Source organism: Salmo salar, chromosome ssa13 (genome assembly GCF_905237065.1).
Source record: "Salmo salar chromosome ssa13, Ssal_v3.1, whole genome shotgun sequence".
In the NCBI taxonomy this organism is placed as follows: Eukaryota; Metazoa; Chordata; class Actinopteri; order Salmoniformes; family Salmonidae; genus Salmo; species Salmo salar.
Genome location: NC_059454.1, coordinates 98,568,302 through 98,590,604, shown reverse-complemented (window position 1 = coordinate 98,590,604; position 22,303 = coordinate 98,568,302). Strand labels below are relative to the sequence as shown.

General features: G+C 43.7%; 1 protein-coding gene across 2 annotated transcripts; it reads left to right on the top strand.

Annotated features, from left to right (window-relative positions):
- The first annotated feature begins 541 nt into the window (after positions 1–541).
- Positions 542–12,917, top strand: c9 (complement component 9). Of its 2 annotated transcripts, XR_006758411.1 has the most exons (13): positions 542–699; positions 827–935; positions 1,096–1,249; positions 4,467–4,608; positions 6,089–6,227; positions 7,003–7,236; positions 7,833–7,972; positions 8,166–8,266; positions 10,027–10,158; positions 10,678–10,853; positions 11,748–11,970; positions 12,089–12,449; positions 12,804–12,917. XR_006758411.1 is itself a non-coding variant. In XM_014138647.2 (12 exons), exons 1-12 carry the CDS (start codon positions 614–616, stop codon positions 12,259–12,261), a joined length of 1,809 nt encoding a protein of 602 aa, XP_013994122.1. In that variant the 5' UTR covers positions 542–613; the 3' UTR covers positions 12,262–12,453. The 2 variants fall into 2 exon arrangements, 1 of the variants encoding a protein (XP_013994122.1); XM_014138647.2 differs by lacking the exon at positions 12,804–12,917 and having other exon boundaries at positions 12,089–12,453.
- The last annotated feature ends 9,386 nt before the right edge of the window (positions 12,918–22,303 follow it).

Here is a 22,303-nt window from a genome sequence, read left to right as displayed (position 1 = left end):
AACCTTAACATCAAAACAGAAAAAAAAAAGGAAAAAAAAGCTGTCACTGATCTCACTGTGTTCTTCACAGAGGTGAGCTTCCTGTTTGAAGCTTGCTTTTCCCTCCTCTATAAGGTCACACCAATGAAGTGATGTGATTTTGATCATGTGGTTTCTCTGAAGGGCTTAGTAACAATAGTTTAGATTTTCACTTGTCAGATCAAGAAATAAACTGTCTCAAACTGAAAATATGGTTTTGGCTCAGAGTACACAAATGGATGTGTAATGCCTCCTATGAATATGATATTAACATTTGTCGTTTTTGTGTGATCAGGAAACGTCTTGAGGATTTCAGAAATGTATCATGTGTTGGGATAATATGTTGGATAGAAAAATGCAAAAGACACTGTATTTCGAAAATCTTCTGTCCATTTATTCAAATACACAATAATTGTAATAAATTGTGAAATAGGGGATAGTCCACCAACTCTACCATGAGTCCACTGATGACACTTTGGGTTACGTTTTTTCCATAAATCAAGATCCAAACTATCGATTTGTTCTGCAATCATTAACAGAAAGGCCGTACATATAAAGCAAGACAGACCAACCTTTTGTTTATCATTCTGCCATTATGAGGTCTGAGGTAGCTGCTGCTCTTCTCCTGGGGTTCTGTGCCGTGGCTGTGTCTGTGTCCGTGTCTGGTGATGAAAACAGAACGTACGTATGCTCTATTTGACACAAAATACTCTCATTACTCTTGTTTATTCTCCCATTACACAAATTACAATTAGAGGACACTTGTTCTAGTAATCTGAGCTCTGAACCTTGTATGTGTAACCCATAGAGGCAAACGGGACACTCGGGAGGTCAAGGTGGCTCCCCCCGACCCGGTGGACTGTGTCTGGAGCCTCTGGTCTGAGTGGACCCCCTGTAACAGCTGCACCAAGATACAGGTGGGTCTCAGATTAATAAAATATACAGATCAGGGCCTAGCAATTTTGCCTCCCAGTTTCTCATTTTTCTCAAATGTCAGTCTCAAATTATTCATGGCTTAAAAAGCATGAGTGAAACTTTGTATGCTCCTTAAGTGTGTGAACTCTGTCATGTTGGCAGCACCGTTCTCGGAGTGTGGAGGTGTTCGGCCAATTCGGTGGGAAGCCCTGTCAAGGACAGCCAATAGGAGAGCAGCAGGCGTGCACCATCGATGCTGTGTGTGAACAGGCCCTGCCCCCTGAGTGCTCCAGCACTGAGTTCACTTGTGAATCAGGTACTGTACCTCCCAATTAGGTCATAGCCATGAGTATGTCTGTGTATGGTGTTACATCCTGGCTCAAGATTGTAACAAACAATGAGAAACCACACACTGAGAAAAGGAATAACAAAATGAATTTATTCCATAAATAAAGTAAACACTCACAACAATAATCAGATGAAGGTCAGTAAATTACATGTCAACATGGAGAGAGGAATCTCTTGCTGAATGGGGAAACAGTGGCTTTATGCCAGAGCTGAGCTTTGACAAGTGTGCTCCATCAGCACTGACAACCCTCCCAGCTCCGCCCACCTCTCCTACTCCGCCCACCAATCTCCTGCAGGAGCAGTACTGAGAAGAGCTTTAACATCCTCAAAGGACCATTGACATAATGGAGAGCAGACAAAGTGGGCCTTTGCCTTAAGCAAGTCAGTAAGGGGTGCGGCCACAGTCGAAAAATTCTTACAAAACTGCGGTTGTAGCCGACCATCCCAAATAAAACGCTGGAGATCTTTTTTAGTGGTTGGAGGTGAGTAGTGATCAATGGCCAAAACTTTAGCGCGTACCGGCCGTACTTCCCCCTGACCGACAACTTTACCAAGGTATGTCACAGTTGCCCTGGTAAACTCACACTTTGCCAAGTTAATGGTAAGTCGAGCTTCTGCCAGGCGACCAAACAGTGCTGCTACACGGCACAAGTGTTGTTCCCATGTATCACTGTACACAACTACATCATCGAGGTACACAGCACATCCCTCCAATCCAGAAACAACCCTGTTCATAAGGCGTTGAAAAGTGGCTGGTGCATTTCGCAGAGTAGTAGAGGTGGGAGGGTCGTCAGTGCTGATGGGGCACACTTGTGAAAGCTCAGCTAAAGCCACTTTTTCCCCATTCAGCAAGAGATTCCTCTCACCATACATACCTTTGGTTGTTTTGTTGTGGCTTTGGCAGTTGACACCTAATTTACTGACCTTCCTGCCTCATCTGATTATTGTTGAGATTGTTTACTTTATGTATGGGATAAATTAATTTTGTTATTCCTTTATTCAGTGTGTGGTTTCACATTATTTGTTACAATCTTCAGCCAGGTTGTAACAAGTGGGGGCTCATCCGGGACACTCTCTTGGTTACCTATCAGGGATACGTAACCCTCAGTAATGAACGGTTAATAAATGGATGCACTGTCAACCATACCCAATGGTTCTTTCAACTAGTCCTGAGGTGCAACAATTGAATCCCTTAATTTAGAAGCAGGTGCCGCTAATGCCATAGGCTTTATGGGCACATTAACCCCAGAAGGCATAGCTTTAACTCTAAGGACAGGGCATTCATTTTTCCAATGACCTTTACCATGGCAGTAATTGTAGAATTTACCATGATCTGATTTCACATGGGAACCACAGTCAACCCTTGAGACAAGGTCAGGCCCAGTAGGAAAGAATTTAGCCCCAAAACTATCCCTGCGACCATCACTGCTAAGATGCGGTTCCCCAAAGTGACCTTTATGCCTCAGCACATATTCATCAGCCAACACGGCAGCCTCCGAGGCGGTCTGCACCTTATGCTCATTTATGTATGTGGCAAGGCGGTCAGAGACAATCTTTGAACTGCTCCAACACAACTGCTCGTAGGTTGTAACATCGAACGAAGTACACCATCGATTAAACTGGGTGCGCAAATCCCCTGCGAACTCAACACAAAAGTCTGTTTGTTAGCTTTTTTCCAGGTTCTAAACCACTGGCGATACGCTTCAGGAACTAACTCATAGGTGTGCAACACAGCAGCTTTAACTTTGCCATAGTTTAGGCTGTCAGCAACGTTAAGAGCCGAGTAGGCCTCTTGTGCTTTCCAGTTAGCACACATTGCAACATCAACACACGGTCGGTGTCAGGCCAATTCATGGAATCTGCTACCCTTTTCACTGAATTTCGGCCAGAGCCTCAATTTTCCAGCTACATCGAAGGAAAGGTGAGCACGAATTCCAGAGAAATCACCTTAACTGTCATTAAGAGACATGTCAGAGAGCTTACCAGCTCTGACCAAATCTAAACGGACTTGTTGCAGCATCAGTTTGGCACGCTCCATTTCCTGTTTAAACCTTTCTACCTCCAACTCCTTTTCCAAGTCTTGTTGCTGTTTCAGCCTATCATGCTCTAGTTGTAGCAACAACAGTTCCTTTAGCTGTTCAAAAGATAAAACAGGATTATGGGCATTTGTAGTGGATCGAAATGTAGCCAAACCAGGAGAAAACAACTCCATTACAATGCTGGATTCAATCAAGTTGGCCTTTAGTATGGACTTAACCGTCTCTTTCATGCGTTTATCATCAATCTCAATGTTATATGTCGCAATTCATAACAATTGATGTTTAGTATAGCAATCCAGAAGCTCCTCCCTCAGTACTAGGAATAATTCCTCAATGTTTGCCATAGTCAAACAGTCAACCAACTATGACTGAACAAAATACTGCTCTCACCCCAATTGAGTACCCCAAACCAGAATCAGTGTCAACCACAAAGGAGAGAAAAAAAATATTAAAAAAAATGGAGCTTCCCCAAGACCTATTACTAGCTCAACCCTAGTCTTCATGCACTTTCTGGCGGTGGGTATTAATGCACTTCAGCCCGCAGTCACAGACAAAGCTCCCAGCAAGCTGGTTACCCCTCTGAGCCACGGATGTGCTCCCGAGACAACTGCTCCAGCCACGGTCACCACACAAAAAATAACAAAGAGATAACCCTGCCCAACGTGTGTCAACTGCCAAAGCCACATCAAAACAATCAAAGGTATGCATGGAGAGAGGAATCTCTTGCTAAGTGGGGGAACAGTGGCTTTATGCCACAGCTGAGCTTTCACAAGTGTGCCCCATCAGCACTGACGACCCTCCCAGCGCCGCACACCTCTCCTACTCCGCCCACCAATCTCCTGCAGGAAGTAAGCACAGCAAAACCCAGTAGACAGAGCAGGGAAGGGTCGTCACAATGGTGCCTCCATCTTTCAGATCGAATATGACACTGAATCTGTGTGCATCAAGCTGGCGACAGTATTTCAGTTAGGGCAGGCTGTTTACTCTGAGCAGCTATGGACTAAAGTTAAGTTAACAGTAATACAATTTACACAGTTGCAGTAGTGTTATTGCAGTGAATTAATTGCTTAAAACTGTCATCATACACTGATCATGCACGTTTCTGTCTGTCTGTGTTTCTCGCTCTCTCTCCCTCTCTTTGTGAAGGTGCATGTATTAAGTTGAGACTGTCGTGTAACGGAGACTATGACTGCGAGGACGGGTCAGACGAGGACTGTGAGCCCGTACGTAAGCCATGTGGCACAAAGTTGTACGACACCAACGAACAGGGCAGGACTGCAGGATATGGGTCAGCACAGCAGCACTCACCTCTCAAACACCTGCAGTAGCAGACCAAATAGTGTTCAAATAGCATTTATTTTTGTTTTAAATATTTTAGATCAGTTTAGTTTGTTAGTCACATGCACAGGATCGCAGATGTAATCGCAGGGTACACTAAAATTCTAATGCTCCCAGCTCAAACAGTGCAGGTCAAAAAAGAAGTGAATGAGACAATAATAATAATAATAATAAAACTGTACAATGATAAATGTCCATTGGGGGGGTGAAGGCAGGGTAAGTGTCCGTAGAGGGGGGGAGCAGCAGGGGAGGGAATGAGAAGTGAATGAAACAATAATAAAAACGAATAATATATACATATTTACAGTGTAACAATGATAAATGTCCATTGGAGTGTAGGCAGGGTAAATGTTTGTTGTTGAGGTTGAAGAGTTGCTGCCTTGCCTTCTTCACTACGGTGTCCGTGTGGTTTGACCATTTCAGCTCATTAGAGATGTGTACACCGAGGAACTTTGCGTTTTTTTATCGTCTCCACGGGGCACCGTTGATGTGGATGGGGACGTGCCCAACCTGGTTCCTCCTGAAGTCCACAATCAGCTCCTTTATTTTGCTGATGTTGAAGGAGAGGTTGTTTACCTGGCACCACATCGTCGGAGTGCCTACCTCCTCCATGTAGGCTGTCTTGTCGTTGTTGGTAATCAGGCCTACTACTGTCGTGTCGTCAGCGAACTTGATGATGGAGTTGGAACTGTGTGAAACCACGAAGTCGTGGGTATACAGGGAATACAGAAGGGGACTGAGGATGCACCCTTCTGGGGCCTCTGTGTTGAGGATCATTGTGGCGGAAGTAATGATGCCACCTGGGGGCAACCCATCAGGAAGTTCAGGACCCAGTTGCATAGGGAGGAGTTCAGTCCCAGGGTCGGGAGCTTTGTGATGAGTTTAGATGGCAGTATGGTATTGAAGACAGAGCTGTAGTCAATGAACAGCAACCTCACATACTGTATGCATTCCTTTTGTCCAGGTGGATGAGGGCAGTGTGCAGTGCAATGGTGATTGCTTTGTTCATGGATCTGTCAGGGCGGTAGGCAAATTGGAGAGGGTTGAGTGTGTCGGGAGGAAGGAGGTGATGTAGTCTTTGACTAGCCTTTCGAAGCATTTCATGATGACGGAAGTTAGTGCTATGGATTACTAGTCATTCAGTTCAGTTACTTTCCCTTTCTTGAGCACGGGGATGATAGCTGCACTTGATTGAGTATGTCTGGTGCAATAGAATCAATTGAATAGTCCCAAAAATGCAGACCTCGGCTCCAGGCACAGTCAAAGACACAAAGTAAAGAAAACAAATACTATTTGAACTCAGGTCTGCTCCTGCATGCTCTCCAGCAGCCATTCAGGTCCCTGACTGAATACAGAGATCTACAACATGTCCATAGAAATACATATTATATTAGTGTTCTTTTAAGTTCTGTGTCTTTATGCTGTGACAGAATCAACATCTTGGGCATGGAGCCCCGTATAAACCCCTTCAACAACGACTACTTCAATGGGATGTGCAACAAGGTGAAGAACACCAATAACAACGAGTACAACAGGCTGCCTTGGAACGTGGGCTTGCTCAACTATGAGGTGAGTAAGACCTAGCCTGGAATTTGCCTTCACTTCAGTAAAACAATATTGAAACTGAGAGATATTGTCCCGATCGTCGTACAGAGCGGACCAAGGCACAGCGTGAGTTGAGTGCCACATAATTTTAACGCACAGCACAGCACAGCACAGCACAGCACAGCACAGCACAGCACAGCACAGCACAGCACAGCACAGCACAGCACAGCACAGCACATAGGCACTAACTGAACCAATATCCCACAAAGTAGGTGGGCGAAAGGGCTTCCTAAATATGATCCCCAATTAGAGGCAACGATTACCGGCTGCCTCTAATTGGGAACCATACAACTCACCAACATAGAAATAGAATGACTAGAACACCCCCCTAGTCATGCTCTGACCTAAACACTATAGAGAACCAAGGGCTCTCTATGGTCAGGGCGTGACAGATATTCAGCTCAGATTTCAGACTAAGATGAATCACGTCTCCGTCCATAAATGTGACTTTTCAATTCTTGCATTGTAATTCCAAATCATCTTTATGTCATCATCTTTATGTCATTTCAAATCAGTTCTTAAATTGCACTGACCCAAACCATTCTGGCTTTATGATGTTGTCTGTATATTTGATCAAAGTTCCATCCCACATTGTGACAGACTGTTAACGTTTAGTAGCTGGCCAATGAGCATGTGAGATTTGCTTCTGGGTTTGAAGATTAGACAGTACAGTATGTAACACTTCAGCAAATTCAAACCTTTGTGATTGACCTCTGACCCCTGCATGTGTCTTTCCCAGACTATAGCAGAGGAGACCGTTTCCAAAGAGATCTATGAGGACACATACACCCTGCTGAGGGAACTGATGACTGAGACCAAGTTGACTGTGAGCGCTGGTTTGAACTTAAAATTCACCCCCACAGAAAAGTCTATGGCCAAGTCCAATACGACTGTGTCAGGAGGGGTTGGTTTGGATGCTGAGTATGACAGGACACAGATGATCAAGGAGGTCTCGGAGTACTCTACCATCAAGGTACAGTAGTCTTCATGTTATACTGTAGTGTACGCTCTCTGTACCCCATGGAAAATGTACTTTCAGTCCACTAGCATTTGTCACAGGCTTCGTAAGGACTGGACCAAGGCGCAGCGGGTAAAGTGCTCATCTTCTTAATTTATTCGAAATAACACTTAAACAAACGACGAAACAGTCCCATAAGGTGCACAGACTATACAGGAAATAACCACCCACAAAACACAAGTGAAACAAACCTCAACTAAATATGGCCTCCAATTAGAGGCAACGACAACCAGCTGCCTCTAATTGGAGGTCCTACCAAAAACCCAACATAGAAATAGAAAACTAGATTTAAACATAGAAATAGAAAACATAGAACCTAAACCAAAAACACCAAAACACACAAAACAAACACCCCCTGCCACGCCCAGACCAAACTACAATGACAAATAACCCCTTTTACTGGTCAGGACGTGACAGTATTTGTTTATTTCATCCGTCTTGTAAATCACAGAGGCTTTATATTTGATGGAAGTCTAAAATGTCTTGGTTGATTTTTAGTTTAAACTCCCTGATTTGAATTTATGAATTGATGTTGGTCCTTGTCCAATTAGAACAAGAGTTTCATGCGTGTGAACGGCCATGTGCAGCTGAGCACCTATAGGATGCGTTCCCGGGACCTTCAGGTGGCTGGGGAGTTTCTAGAGCATGTCAAGTCTCTACCTCTGGAGTACGAGAAAGGACAGTACTTCAGGTTGGACTGTTATCATTACACTAGAAACACATTGTTTTTGTGACTATATCTTATGTAAATTGATATATACTGTATATAAATTGTTGTGTATGTATTTGCCTACTCCTGCTTGGACAATTGTGGGATGGATAAAATATTTTGAGTTGAGTTGAATGGAATGGAATTTAATGGAATTGAATTGAATGGAATGCAGCTTTCTGGAGGACTACGGGACTCACTACACCAGGAATGGGAAGTCTGGAGGAGAGTACCAGCTGATCTACGTTCTCAACCAGGACACCATCAAGGACAAAAGTAGGGATCTTAAAATCGTGTTGTGTCTTTCTACCAACACCACTCTTAAAGGTCCAATGCAGCTGTTTTTATATCAATATCAAATCATTTCTGGGTAACAATTAAATACCTTATTGTAATAGATTTCCATTAAAATTGGCAAAAATAACTTTTTAGGAAAGAAACTATTTCTCAACCAACAATTTTATAGGACTGGCTGGGAGTGGGGAGGGGAAAACGGAAAACTAGCTGTTATTGGCAGAGAGGTTTAGAACATTGTTATTGGTCAATTAACCTATTTACTGTATGGTGATGTCACCATGGAAAGACAAAACTCCCGCCAATGCAAACCTGCTGATTAGAAGTTCCTGTGTAGAGTGTATTTTTTACCAGCAACAATCAGGAAACTAGATGGTTATTTTCCGGGAAGAAAAATTGGTGGGACTTGGTTTAAACTCTTTACAAGTATTTTTGTGGTAGTGGAAGAAGTTTCAAATATTTTACTTAAGTAGTTATTGTTATTGCTGTTCTGATTTCAGATTTGAATATCAGAGAAGTAGACCAAGGTGTCATACCCTTTAAGTTTTTGTCTACGACACACATTGTTGAGAAGAGTGGTCAAGGTAGCTGATTAGTGTTATTAGTAGCAACGTTTACTCATTGTCTCATGCTTAGAATGTTCTCCCACATTGTTCTAATTTGAAAGTTCTGAAAAGTTCCATAGCAGTTAATTCAACAGTGGGAACTTAGCTAAATGAGTTGATGTGGTTACTAAAACATCTGTAGCTCTTGATTGGTAGTATATATTTCTGTTCTTATTTCCAGATATGTATCGCACAGAAGTAGACCAAGATGTCTACTTCAACTTTGGTCTAACTTGTTCTGAAAGTGGTCAAAACGTCAGTTGTTAGGAAAAAGTTGGCAAAACATTGTTAATGCAGTTACTAAAACAGCTGTATTGTTAGATCCGTAGCAGATATTTTTGTTCCGTGGACTGATTGGAATAGCAGAGAAGTGGATGAAGATTTCATACCCTCTAACTTCTTGTCTAACTTGTTCGGAAAGTGGTCAAAATGTCAGTTGTTTTTAAAGTTACAGAAAATGTTATTGATGCTGTAACGGTACCATATAATTCTGTTATTATTTCAGATTTGAATAGCAGAGTAGATGAAGATGTATAAGTGTTTTGTATAAGTGTTTAGCCAAAGTAGCTGATTTGTGTCAAAAGTTGCATTGTTGCATTTACAGTGAATGGAAGTTTGAAGTGATGATGTCACAATTAAAGTGAATGAAGTTGGACAAAAAGCGTAAATAATATCAAACAGTTGTGTGCAAGCACACTATTTCAGACCAGTCTGCACATTTTAAAGTTTGAGTGGTGTTTCTAGCTTAAATGGTGAAAGAGGAGTAGTGTGCATAAGAAGATGTATGACGAAGATTTAAAGTCGGGACTTTTGCTTTCACAATTGCCATCTGATTTTTGTTTAAATCACACTTTTACAGTGTTAGTTTCATCAGCTGTTGTACATATGATATAAGAAAAACACAATTTTGACTGCACTGGGCCGGCTACCACTGATACATGAAACATCAATACTAGCTAGGGCTCTTATTCAAAACAGCTCAACATTGTATTGAGGATCAGAGAGAAAATATTTGGTTCTATATGAATGTTTTTTATAATGATTTGGGAAAATGAATGAAATGTGACCATATAGAAACCTCTCCTGTTTGCAGTGATGTCCGTATTTGATGTTTTAGCAATGTTGTCTCTCCTATAGAGCTGACTGAGAGAAAGCTCCAGGACTGCATTAAAGTTGGAATCTCAGGAAACTTTGACACCAACATCGGGATTGGAGGAGATGCCCACATCAGACCGGGATACTGTAAAGACACTGTGAATAAAAACACAGGTCCGTCAACACAAACATACCGTTTATCTAATCCTTATTTTACCAGGTAAGTTGACTAAGAACACATTCTCATTTACAGCAAAGATCTGGGGAATAGTTACAGAGGAGAGGGGATGAATGAGCCAATTGTAGACTGGGGATGATTATGTGACCAGGATGGTATGAGGGCCAGATTGGGAATTTAGCCAGGACACCAGCATTAACACCCCTACTCTTACAATAAGTGCCAAGGGATCCTTAGTGACCACAGAAAGTCAAGACACCCGTTTAATGTCCCATCTGAAAGACGGCAGCCTACACAGGGCAATGTCCCCAATCAAGAGTGTCTCCTACTGGCCCTCCAACACCACTTCCAGCAGCATCTGGTCTCCCATCCAGGGACCAACCAGGACCAACCCTGCTTAGCTTCAGAGGCAAGCCAGCAGTGGCATGCAGGGTGGTATGCTGCTGGCACGCACGCACGCACACCACAAACACCCACCCCCCTTCCTGATTCCTATGGTGGCTCTGTATCCACAGATGAGAAGGAGGGCAAGGCGCTGGTGGATAAGGTGATAACTGTAGTCAGGGGCGGAACCTTGGAGACCGCTGTCGCCATGAGAACCCAGATAATGAAGGAGGGGCTAGTGGACATAAATACCTATCAGAACTGGGCCCGGACAGTCGGCGATGCCCCTGCACTCCTCAGTAGTGAGGTGAGGGCACAATTCCAAATCCATCCCATACTGTCTCATTCCTATAAACACTGTGTAGATCTGAAAGAAGGTGTTACATTGCCCAAAAGGGGATTGGTAAAGTTGTATTTTTGTATACAAAAATATATACTGTATGTATATTAAAACATACAATCTACCTGCAGTGAAGCCACCCCCCCCCCCTGAAAAAACAAAAACAAACAAAACCTCCCCTTGCATTCCCCCCAAGCCACTGTCCCCCAAAGCACCAACAACCAACAAAATGAACAAAAGATATATATTTTTTTAAAGGAAAACAGAAACAACAACAGAAAATAACAAAAAATAACAACAGAAATCAACAACTGAAAACAAGAGAAAACAAAATACATCCAGGACAACAAACATCATAACAGCAAGGCCAACTGAATACGTTTCAGTGCATGTTTGCACTATTTACATCTGTGTGTGTGTGCACATGCATGGGTTTGAATGCGAGTGGATGTAACAGCGTTGCCCCTCAGTGTCATTCAAATTTGTTTATTTTGACTTTATTTGTTACTTTTATCTTTGACCGTCATTCTATCCCCCGCCCAATAACTCCACTTCCATTTGTCTCCAGTTCACATCACAACCCTCAGTTTCCTTGAGTTGTATTGAATTGAACTGAAGTGAATGTTACAGTAAGTCAGTTTCCTCTCCTCTCCTCTCCTCTCCTCTCCTCTCCTCTCCTCTTCTCTTCTCTTCTCTTCTCTTCTCTTCTCTTCTCTTCTCTTCTCTTCTCTTCTCTTCTCTTCTCTTCTCTTCTCTTCTCTTCTCTTCTCTTCTCTTCTCTTCTCTTCTCTTCTCTTCTGTCTGTCTGTCTGTCTGTCTGTCTGTCTGTCTGTCTGTCGGTCTGTCTGTCTCCCCTCGTAGCCAGAACCCATTCAGACCCTGATCCCACTGAGTATGCCTGATGCCAACACCAGGAGGCTTAACATGCAGAGAGCCACTCAGGAGTACGAGGCTGAGTACAGTGTGTGCAAGTGTAAGCCCTGTCACAACGGGGGCACTCTGGCCCTGCTGGACGGGAAGTGCCTGTGTCTCTGTCTGCCCCAGTTTGAAGGTCTGGCCTGCCAGGATGCCAAGGCTGATAACAGTGAGTGGAGCCAGCCGTTGTATACACACGCATGCCCAAGCATGTATGCACGCATAAGCGCACTGTCCTATGTATATAGTTAAAGCTGTCAAGCTGAAAATATAGTTTTCTTCTCCAGATAAGAATACTAAAACCCCCGTGGAGAGTGTTCCTCAGGAGGGGAACTGGTCGTGTTGGGCAGCCTGGTCAGGCTGCAGTGGAGGAAAACGTATCAGGACCCGCAGCTGTAACACACAGGGCCTCTCTGGTGCCACCTGCAGTGGAGACACAGTCGCTGAAGACTACTGCTGAGCACACTCTTGTTCAGAACACTATGATGACACAGCATAACTAACGGAACCCCATACATGTAGACAAAGAGGAGTTAATGCATCTTATACACATATGTTCGCACACACACACACACACACACACACACACACACACACACACACACACACACACACACACACACACACACACACACACACACACACACACTCACTCAGTCACTCAGTCACTCAGTCACACACACTCACTCACTCACTCACTCACTCACTCACTCACTCACTCACTCACTCACTCACTCACTCACTCACTCACTCACTCACTCACTCACTCACTCACTCACTCACTCACTCACTCACACACACACACACTCACTCACTCACTCACTCACTCACTCACTCACTCACTCACTCACTCACTCACTCACTCACTCACTCTCTCACACACTCATACACTCATACACACACGCAAACACATCCACCCGCATGCGCCAGACACGGAACCCCATACATGTAGACAAAGAGGAGTTAATGCATCTTATACACATATGTTCGCACACACACACTCACACACACACACACACACACAGGCCTATTTAATTTTTTTATATTAAAAACTGTATCAACGTATTCCTTGAAGTAGGCCTAGTTCTGTTTAACAAATAAACATTTTCCAATCAAGTTTGACCTTTAAGTGAGAGTTCATGATGAAAGGTATCCACACAAAACATGAAAACATCCAATTACATTACATATTTAAAATTCATCCTAATCTCAAGTGTTCACTAGACTGTGACCTGAAGTAGCTTCCTTTGACTGATCGTCAAACAAGGAAAATTATTCCGCCTTGTGGCCAACAGTGGGTAATACAATTCATATGGTCCTTAGAAACCTTAGGTTTGTCTTCATGATCATCTTTCAAAATCTCATAATCTCTGGAAGTTAAGGGAAATGGAGGCTTGAAATGCTAATGCATTTTAACCGAAACCTATCGTTGTTGTTTGGCAATCATAATGTCATGATCCTTCCTTCAGGGGGCCAAATAATATCTAGAACCATAATGTTCTCGTGTTAAAATATGCACAAAATGTATCAAACATTAAGGACACCTTCTCTTTCCATGACATAGACTGACCAGGTGTATCCAGGTGAAAGCTACGATCCCTTATTGAGTTCACTTGTTAAATCTATTTCAATCAGTGTAGAAGAAGGGGAAGATTTTTGAAGGTTAAAGAAGGATTTGAGGCTTTTCTGAGGGCAAAGGGGGGGGGTGCAACTCAATATTAGGAAGCTGTTCTTAATGTTTTGAACACTCAGTGTATATACAGTGCATTCAGAAAGTATTCAGACCCCTTCCCTTTTTCCACATTTTGTTACATTACAGCCTTATTCTAAAATGGATTAAGTAAAACATTTTCCTCATCAATCTAAACACAATACCTCATAACGACAAAGCGAAAATAGGTTTTTAGACATTTTTGAAAATGTATAAAAGAACAAAACAGAAATGCCTTATTTATATAAGTATTCAGACCTTTTGCTTTGAGACTCGAAATTGAGCTCAGGTGCATCCTGTTTCCATTGATCATCCTTAAGATGTTTCTACAATTTTATTGGAGTCCACCTGTGGTAAATTCAATTGATTGGACATGATCTAGAAAGGCGCACACCCATCTATATAAAGTCCCACAGTTGACAGTGCATGTCAAAGCAAAAACCAAGCCATGAGGTCGAAGGAATTGTCCGTAGAGGTCCAAGACAGAATTGTGTCAAGGCAAAAATCTGAGGAAGGGTAACAAAAAAGGTTGGCACAATTGAAGGTCACCAAGAACACAGTGGACTGGAAGAAGTTTGGAACCACCATAACTCTTCTTAGAGCTGGCCGCCCGGCCAAAACGAGCAATTGGGTAGAGAAGGGCCTTGGTCATGGAGGTGACCAAGAACCAGATGGTCACTCTGACAGAGTTCTAGAGTTCCTCTGTGGAGATGGGAGAACCTTCCAGAAGGACAACCATCTCTGCAGCACTCCACCAATCAGGCCTTTATGGTAGAGTGGCCAAACAGAAGCCACTCCTCAGTAAAAGGCACATGACAGCCCACTTGGTGTTTGCCGAAAGGCACCTAAAGGACTCAGACAATGAGAAACAAGATTCTCTGGTCTGATAAAAACCAAGATGGAACTCTTTTGCCTGAATGCCAAGCGTCACATCTGGAGAAAACTTGGCACCATCCCTACGGTGAAGCATGGTGGTGGCAGCATCATGTTGTGTGGATGTTTATCAGCGGCAGGGACTGGGAGACTAGTCAGGATCGAGGGTAACATGAACGGAGCAAAGTACAGAGAGATCCTTGATGAAAACCTGCTCCAGTGAGTCCAGGACCTCAAACTGGGGCGAAGGTTCACCTTCAAACAGGACAGCAGCCCTAAGCACACAGCCAAGACAATGCAGGAGTGGCTTTGGGACAAGTCTCTGAATGTCCTTGAGTGGCCAGCCAGAGGAGAGACCTGAAAATAGCTGTGCAGCAATGCTACCCACCCAACTTGACAGAGCTTGAGAGGATCTGCATAGAAGAATGGGAGAAACTCCCCAAATACAGGCTTTTAGCGTCATACCCATGAAGACTTGAGGCTGTAATCGTTGCCAAAGGTGCTTCAACAAGGCACTGAATAAAAGGTCTGAATACTTATGTAAATCAAATCAAATCAAATCAAAGTTTATTTGTCAGGTGTAGACCTTACAGTGAAATGCTTACTTACAGACTCTAACCAATAGCGCAAAAAAGGTATTAGGTGAACAATAGGTAGGTAAAGAAATAAAACAACAGTAAAAAGACAGGCTATATACAGTAGTGAGGCTACATACAGACACCGGTTAGTCAGGCTGATTGAGGTAGTATGTACATGTAGATATGGTTAAAGTGACTATGCATATATGATGAACAGAGTAGCAGTAGTGTAAAAGAAAGGTTGGCGAGTGGTGGGTGGGACACAATGCAGATAGCCCGGTTAGCCAATGTGCGGGAGCACTGGTTGGTCGGCCCAATTGAGGTAGTATGTACATGAATGTACAGTTAAAGTGACTATGCATATATGATAACCAGAGAGTAGCAGCAGCGTAAAAAGAGGGGTTGGGGGGGGGGGGTGCACACAATGCAAATAGTCCGGGTAGCCATTTGATTACCTGTTCATGAGTCTTATAGCTTGGGGGTAAAAACTGTTGAGAAGCCTTTTTGTCCTAGGCTTGGCACTCCGGTACCGCTTGCCATGTGGTAGTAGAGAGAACAGTCTATGACTGGGGTGGCTGGGGTCTTTGACAATTTTTAGGGCCTTCCTCTGACACCGCCTGGTGTAGAGGTCCTGGATGGCAGGCAGCTTAGCCCCAGTGATGTACTGGGCCGTACGCACTACCCTCTGTAGTGCCTTGAGGTCAGAGGCCGAGCAGTTGCCGTACCAGGCAGTGATGCAACCAGTCAGGATGCTCTCGATGTTGCAGCTGTAGAACCTTTTGAGGATCTCAGGACCCATGCCAAATCTTTTTAGTTTCCTGAGGGGGAATAGGCTTTGTCGTGCCCTCTTCACGACTGTTTTGGTGTATTTGGACCATTCTATTTTGTTGTTGATGTGGACACCAAGGAACTTGAAGCTCTCAACGTGCTCCACTACAGCCCCGTCGATGAGAATGGGGGCGTGCTCGGTCCTCCTTTTCCTGTAGTCCACAATAATCTCCTTAGTCTTGGTTACGTTGAGGGATAGGTTGTTATTCTGGCACCACCAGGCCAGGTCTCTGACTTCCTCCCTATAGGCTGTCTCGTCATTTTCGGTGATCAGGCCTACCACTGTTGTGTCGTCTGCACACTTAATGATGGTGTTGGAGTCGTGCCTGGCCATGCAGTCGTGGGTGAACAGGGAGTACTGGAGGGGACTGAGCACGCACCCCTGGGGAGCTCCAGTGTTGAGGATCAGCGTGGCAGATGTGTTGCTACCTACCCTCACCACCTGGGGGCGGCCCGTGATATTTCTGTTTAAAAAATGCTATACATTTGCAAACATTTCTAAAAACCTGTTTTTGCTTTGTGATTATGGGGTATTGCGTGTGGATTGATAAGAAGAAAAAAACCATTTAATACATTTTTGAATAATGCTGTAACGTAACAAAATGTCAAAACAGTCAAGGGGTCTGAATACTTTCCGAATGCACTGTAAGTTAAATGCGTTATCGTTAGAGAGCTTCCACAAAAAAGTTATCCTCTTTTGTCTACTAAGGAAATTTACCTAACGGCACTGGAGGGCCATATACATTTACAGAAAAACAACAGCCGGTAAATCTGATCAGCCCGTTGCTGTCACAAACACATTTTACAAAACATGTATCCTACATTCCAAATATGCATGAAACCATGAAACCATACTAAAAGAAGTCATCCAAAACAGCATTGTTCCTAAAACACAGTGCTGCTGTGTATCTTTCCACTTTGGCCCACTTCAAAAAGTGTTGGGTAAAGTATGTATTAATGGCCTAATAACTCATCTCTAAAAACATGGCCACATTCCAAGCAGCTACACCATGGAAATGAGAAACAGATGCGCTGAAGCTGGGAGAGAGACGGGAGAGGATGGAGAGAAAGCAAAAGAGAGTGATAAGGAGAGAGATATAGAAGGATAGAGAGAGAGGGGGAGAGAGGGAGAGAGGGGAGAGAGAGGGAGAGGGGGAGAGAGGGAGAGAGAGAGAGGGGGAAAGACAAACTAAGATCTGGACAGGACATGGAGACTGACAAATGAAGGTGATTGAGATTCAGAGATGGTTTATTTTGACATGGACAGGAGAAAAACAAGATATCTGATATATTTTTTATTGTGTATACATTCTTCGATAAAAAGGTGCTATCTAGAACCTAAAATGTTTCTTTGGCTGTAAATTAGGTTTGCAGTATGTAGACATCTTAGGCTAGCAATAAGTATGTATACAAGAGAGCTCTCTTTCGATATGAACATATTTGGGCATTACCTCTCACATAGCCATGTTTATCATTTGACACAAGTCTGAACTGGTAACAGCAGGGTTCCTAGATTGAGCAAACTGGAACCAGACAGGCCAGGTCGTAAAGATGTTTCTGATCCTCTCTGTCCTGCTGGTCTCTGTGTCCCGCTGGTCTCTGTGTCCCGCTGGTCTCTCTGTCCCGCTGGTCTCTGTGTCCCGCTGGTCTCTGTGTCCCGCTGGTCTCTGTGTCCCGCTGGTCTCTGTGTCTCGCTGGTCTCTCTGTCCCGCTGGTCTCTGTGTCCCGCTGGTCTCTGTGTCTCGCTGGTCTCTCTGGCCCGCTGGTCTCTCTGTCCCGCTGGTCTCTCTGTCCCGCTGGTCTCTGTGTCTCGCTGGTCTCTGTGTCCTGCTGGTCTTTGTGTCTCGCTGGTCTCTGTGTCTCGCTGGTCTCTGTGTCCTGCTGGTCTCTGTGCCTCGCTGGTCTCTGTGTCTAGCTGGTCTCTGTGTTCTGCTGGATAAAACCAGGATGGAGATTTATCTGGGGTTTTACAGCATAAAGGAAAGTGACAGTGACAGTGGATGTTGATGAGGCAGAAAGATAGCAGCTCCCTGGTGTTTGAACTTTTACCCTCTCGTCATGAAACTACTGCTACACAGACTCATGCTCCGTATGGCTTACACGTGCACATTCATAACACATCACACACATATGGTACACACACACACACACACACATACGCACACACACACACGTTACTTTTAACAACCAGAAGGTATTATCCTTTTTACTACATAGCACTTCACTGTCAAGTCCATTCTGCCTTTGTTAAAGCCTCTGCTAACATCCACAAGTGTCCTGACCCCTTTTGTGACGTTGTTTATCTGTTTCCATCTGAGAGCTGTGAACAAAGTCATTAGCACTGGCCTAATGCTCCTAGATCCTGCTCTCACAATGGCTAGAAAAGGCTTGAGATGAACTGTGATATTTGCCTAGCTCGGCTGGCTTTGATTTGCCTGTTTGCTCTCGGGTTTAAATTGAGTCATTTACCGTCAACACTGCAAGCATGACTGGAGATCCCTGCGCCTGAGCCAAGCTTGTTAAACAAACAGTGGTGGAGTGGTAGAGCGAGAGGGAGGGGGAGGGAGGGAAAGCGGGAGAAGGGGGGAGAGAGTGGAGAGAGAGGTAGAGAGAGAGAGAAAGCAGAGGGAGGGAGGGAGGGAGGGAGGGAGGGAGGGAGGGAGGGAGGGAGGGAGGGAGGGAGGGAGGGAGGGAGAGAGAAAATGTGGGGGTGTCAAAGTGTTGGTTTGCTTACAAAGCAATGAGAGTACTGCCACTGCTGCCACTGTCTGAAAGTTGCACAGTAATACATCAAATGAACTGCAGCACTGCAGCATACCTTAAAGGTATGCGTTTCTAACACATTTAAAATACTGGCATGAGATCTTTTAGGCAGCCTTTCCAATGTGATCACTTCTCCATTGCTGTTATGCTTAGGTAATGGAGACAGTAGAGATTAATCTTATCATTTCATTTGTGCAACATAGATAAGGAAACGGAAGGGGAAAAAGGCATATGATTGGCCTCTTATAATTATATTTTGGTTCCACAAACAAATCTTGTGATAAACCCTCATATTCTGACTGCTTGTTGCTTGGCTTGTTTCAATAGCCGCTACGACTCAAACACTTTTTGGCCTCAGTCTTAGCCTTGACTTCTCTCTCTCTCTCTCTCTCTCTCTCTCGCTGTCTGTCTCTCTCTCTGTGTCTGTGCTGTCTCTCTCCCCCCCTCTCTCTCTTTAAGCTTTATTTAATTAGGCAAGTCAGTTAAGAACAAATTCTTATTTACAATGATGGCCTACCAGGGAACAGTGGGTTAACTGCCTTGTTCAGGGTTAGAACGACTGATTTCTACCTTGGGGATTCAATTCAGCAACCTTTTGGTTACTGTCCCAACGCTCTAACCACTGGGCTACCTGCCGCCCCAATGTCTGTCTGTCTGTCTGTCTGTCTGTCTGTCTGTCTGTCTGTCTGTCTGTCTGTCTGTCTGTCTGTCTGTCTGTCTGTCTGTCTGTCTGTCTGTCTGTCTGTCTGTCTGTCTGTGCTGTCTCTCTCCCTCTACCAAAACTCTATTGTTCTTCTCTCTTGTAATTGCATGTTCTCTATCTCTCATATCCAGTGCCTCTCCCTTCCTCTCTCTATCACTCCATCTCATCCCCTCTCAAGACTGACCTACATTTTGTTTTTCAAAAATAACACCATCGACCTACTCTCCCTTCATCGCAAAAAGAAAAAGTCTCAGAGCATAGAGCTAGAGAGAGAGAGAAATAGTGAGAGTGGGAGGAATGTGTGATGGATGAATACCTAGACAGTGGCTGGGGGTGGTGGCCCCTGGCCCTCAGGATGTCAAGATAATGGAGTAAAGCTTTGGGCTCCCATTGAGCTCCAGGGAGACCTTATTCACTACCGACATCACCCTTGCCTCAGGCCATTATCTTAGGATAAAATCTTTTGTTCTCACCCCTCTCTACAACAAAACGGTTAGCACAAAATAATGAACCCCTTTCCATCGATAGACTCTCCCAGTTCTCTGTTTACTCATGTTTTTTATATCGGTTAATTGATGAGCACGCAAAAGGGGAAAACTACTTTGAAACGTCATTTGAAAGAAGAGTATATTTGAGGGAGTTGTTTTTTTAATATTCTGTTTGTATGCTAAAACACGTTGGTTATATTATATTTCGCAATATTAAAGTTTGAAGATGATTTAATGATCACATGAGTTTGAGGAAAAGGAGAAGTTAAAAACCTTGTTTGACACAAAACTATAAAAAACATATACTGGGACAGCAAGTGCATGATGGGAAAATAGAACAAAATTACAAGATACATGTAAACAATTGTAGGGTAGGAACTTGGCCCTTTACTTCAGAAAGAAATAGACAACCATTATTATTTCCCAAAAATGATCATGCACTCAAATCCCATTTAAGTATCTATGTATCCCCAGGCCAGAAGTGATGTGGTTGCTTAAAGGTTATATAAAGCCATATTCCATATGATAATAGATTATTGTTATGTTTGTACATTTTCCAAACAACAAATAGCAACTTACAGAATGGTAACTAAAAGTAAAATAAAATAAATAAAGGTCAATTAACTTCAAAAAAATATTTTTTCCCAAGATCCAAACTCTTGCATGTAGGGATGTGTGTGTGTGTGTGTGTGTGTGTTGTTTCCCAGCTCATTGATCAAACAGCTATAGAACCAAGGCATGAATTCTAAGTTTGCTTTAAAAAATGACCCATTGTTGTCTCCTTGCGTCCTCGGACCTAAACACACAGGCCTGCATATTCCCCTCTCAGAGAAGTATAGGGGGGTATATTGCTTTAAGACAAACCCCTGAATGGTGTGAAAGGGGCTCCACTCCCTGGTCCTCTCCTCTAAACGGCTGGACACAGTTGAAGTCTTCCCCCCTGGGGTCAGTGGAGCCATTTGTGTGTTAGAGGGCCGCCATGGCAGATTACTACACACAGCTGTCCCAGCACCGTGGAAATTAAATTATGCCCCGTGTCAGCAATGTTTTGTGTTCCTTCCTCCTCCTCCTCCTCCTCTACTCTCCCCCGCAACCAAAACTCAAAACCTACGCTTCACTCTCGACTCCCTCGGTCCTTTCAAAACATTAGCGTTCCTCTATTGGTCTTCTCTGGCCCTGGACGCAGGAGGGAGAGGCAGGAATGAGAAACCAATCAGGGCGCCCCACTGAGAGCTCAACTCCAGCGTTCCAGAGATCCCTGCATGGGTTGGAAGAAGTTATCTGATTGGCCCGGGTGAATATCCCCATTCTTTACCTATGTCCCACATGGCACCCTATTCCCTATGTAGTGCACTACTTTTTACCATAGCCCTATCCTATTTTTGACCAGGAAAGTAGTGCACTACATAGGGAATATGGTGCCATTTGGGACATCACCTTTGTGTCAGTATCATCATTCAGAGAGATCTGAACTCGACAACATCCAACCCCCCCTCCCCTCTCCTCCAGACCACAGTCCCCCCCCAGGCACTTAAAAACAATAAATCAGCCCCTCCCCCACGTAACCCCCCTCACCTCTCCTAAAGCCCAGGGTGAACCAGGCAGCCCCCTCCCTCACACCCCTATAACCTCTACAGCCCCCAGTAGACCGCTGCTCTGGGGGTTTACCTACTCAGCTTGTCTGTGGGCGAGTTTGTTTATTCTCTGGTTAGTCCTGAGAGGTAAGTAGTCAAGAATACTGTTAGAAGTCCCTTCCACAAGACGTGGTGTGGTTAAATACAGTCACGACAAGCAAATATGTCAATGAAAGATAAAAAATGCACCCTGTCCTAAGAGCTTGCATTTAAACAAATATACTGTAGCATACAGCTGTAGGATCTACATTTTACCAGTATTGTCACAACAAAATAATCCTGCAGCAACCGGATTTGAACGTTTAGTCCATCATGTTGCTTGATCGGATAGTCTATTAGCTAGCCAAAAGTAGGCTACATAAAAAGTAGTGTCAACCGTGTTTTAGTGTGGGTTTTCAGGGAATTTACCTAAATAACAAAGCTTGTACACTTCCAGCGGTGCAGGACAATTCTCAGCAACAAAAGAGTGATCAAATTAAGATCCTATATCTGTATCTTTGTATATTTTAAAAACATTACACACTTGCTTTATACTTTAAAGTTCAATTTCAAATAAGCAAAGTTTCTAAGTTAGGCTGATTGTTTACACACAAATAGGAAATCAACCTTCTCTTTCAGAACAACTTTAGTCTTACTCTTCTGCCTCTCTTTCCCCACTCACCTATTTTTCTCTTCATCTAGCTTAGGGTTCACAGGAGGCACAAGGAAGTCTAACTGGATTAGAGACCGTTTTTTTTCAAAGGCCGGTGAACTCACAAAGGGCTTGACGTGACAGAATCAATGTGGCAGTTTGGAATTTTGAAGAGTTTCACAGAAGCTTAAAAGAGAAAGGGAGTAATTTCATTACTGGCATTTTTATTACTATTTATTATTGTTGTTCATTGTGTTATTGACTGTACTTTTGTTTATCCCACGTGTAACTCT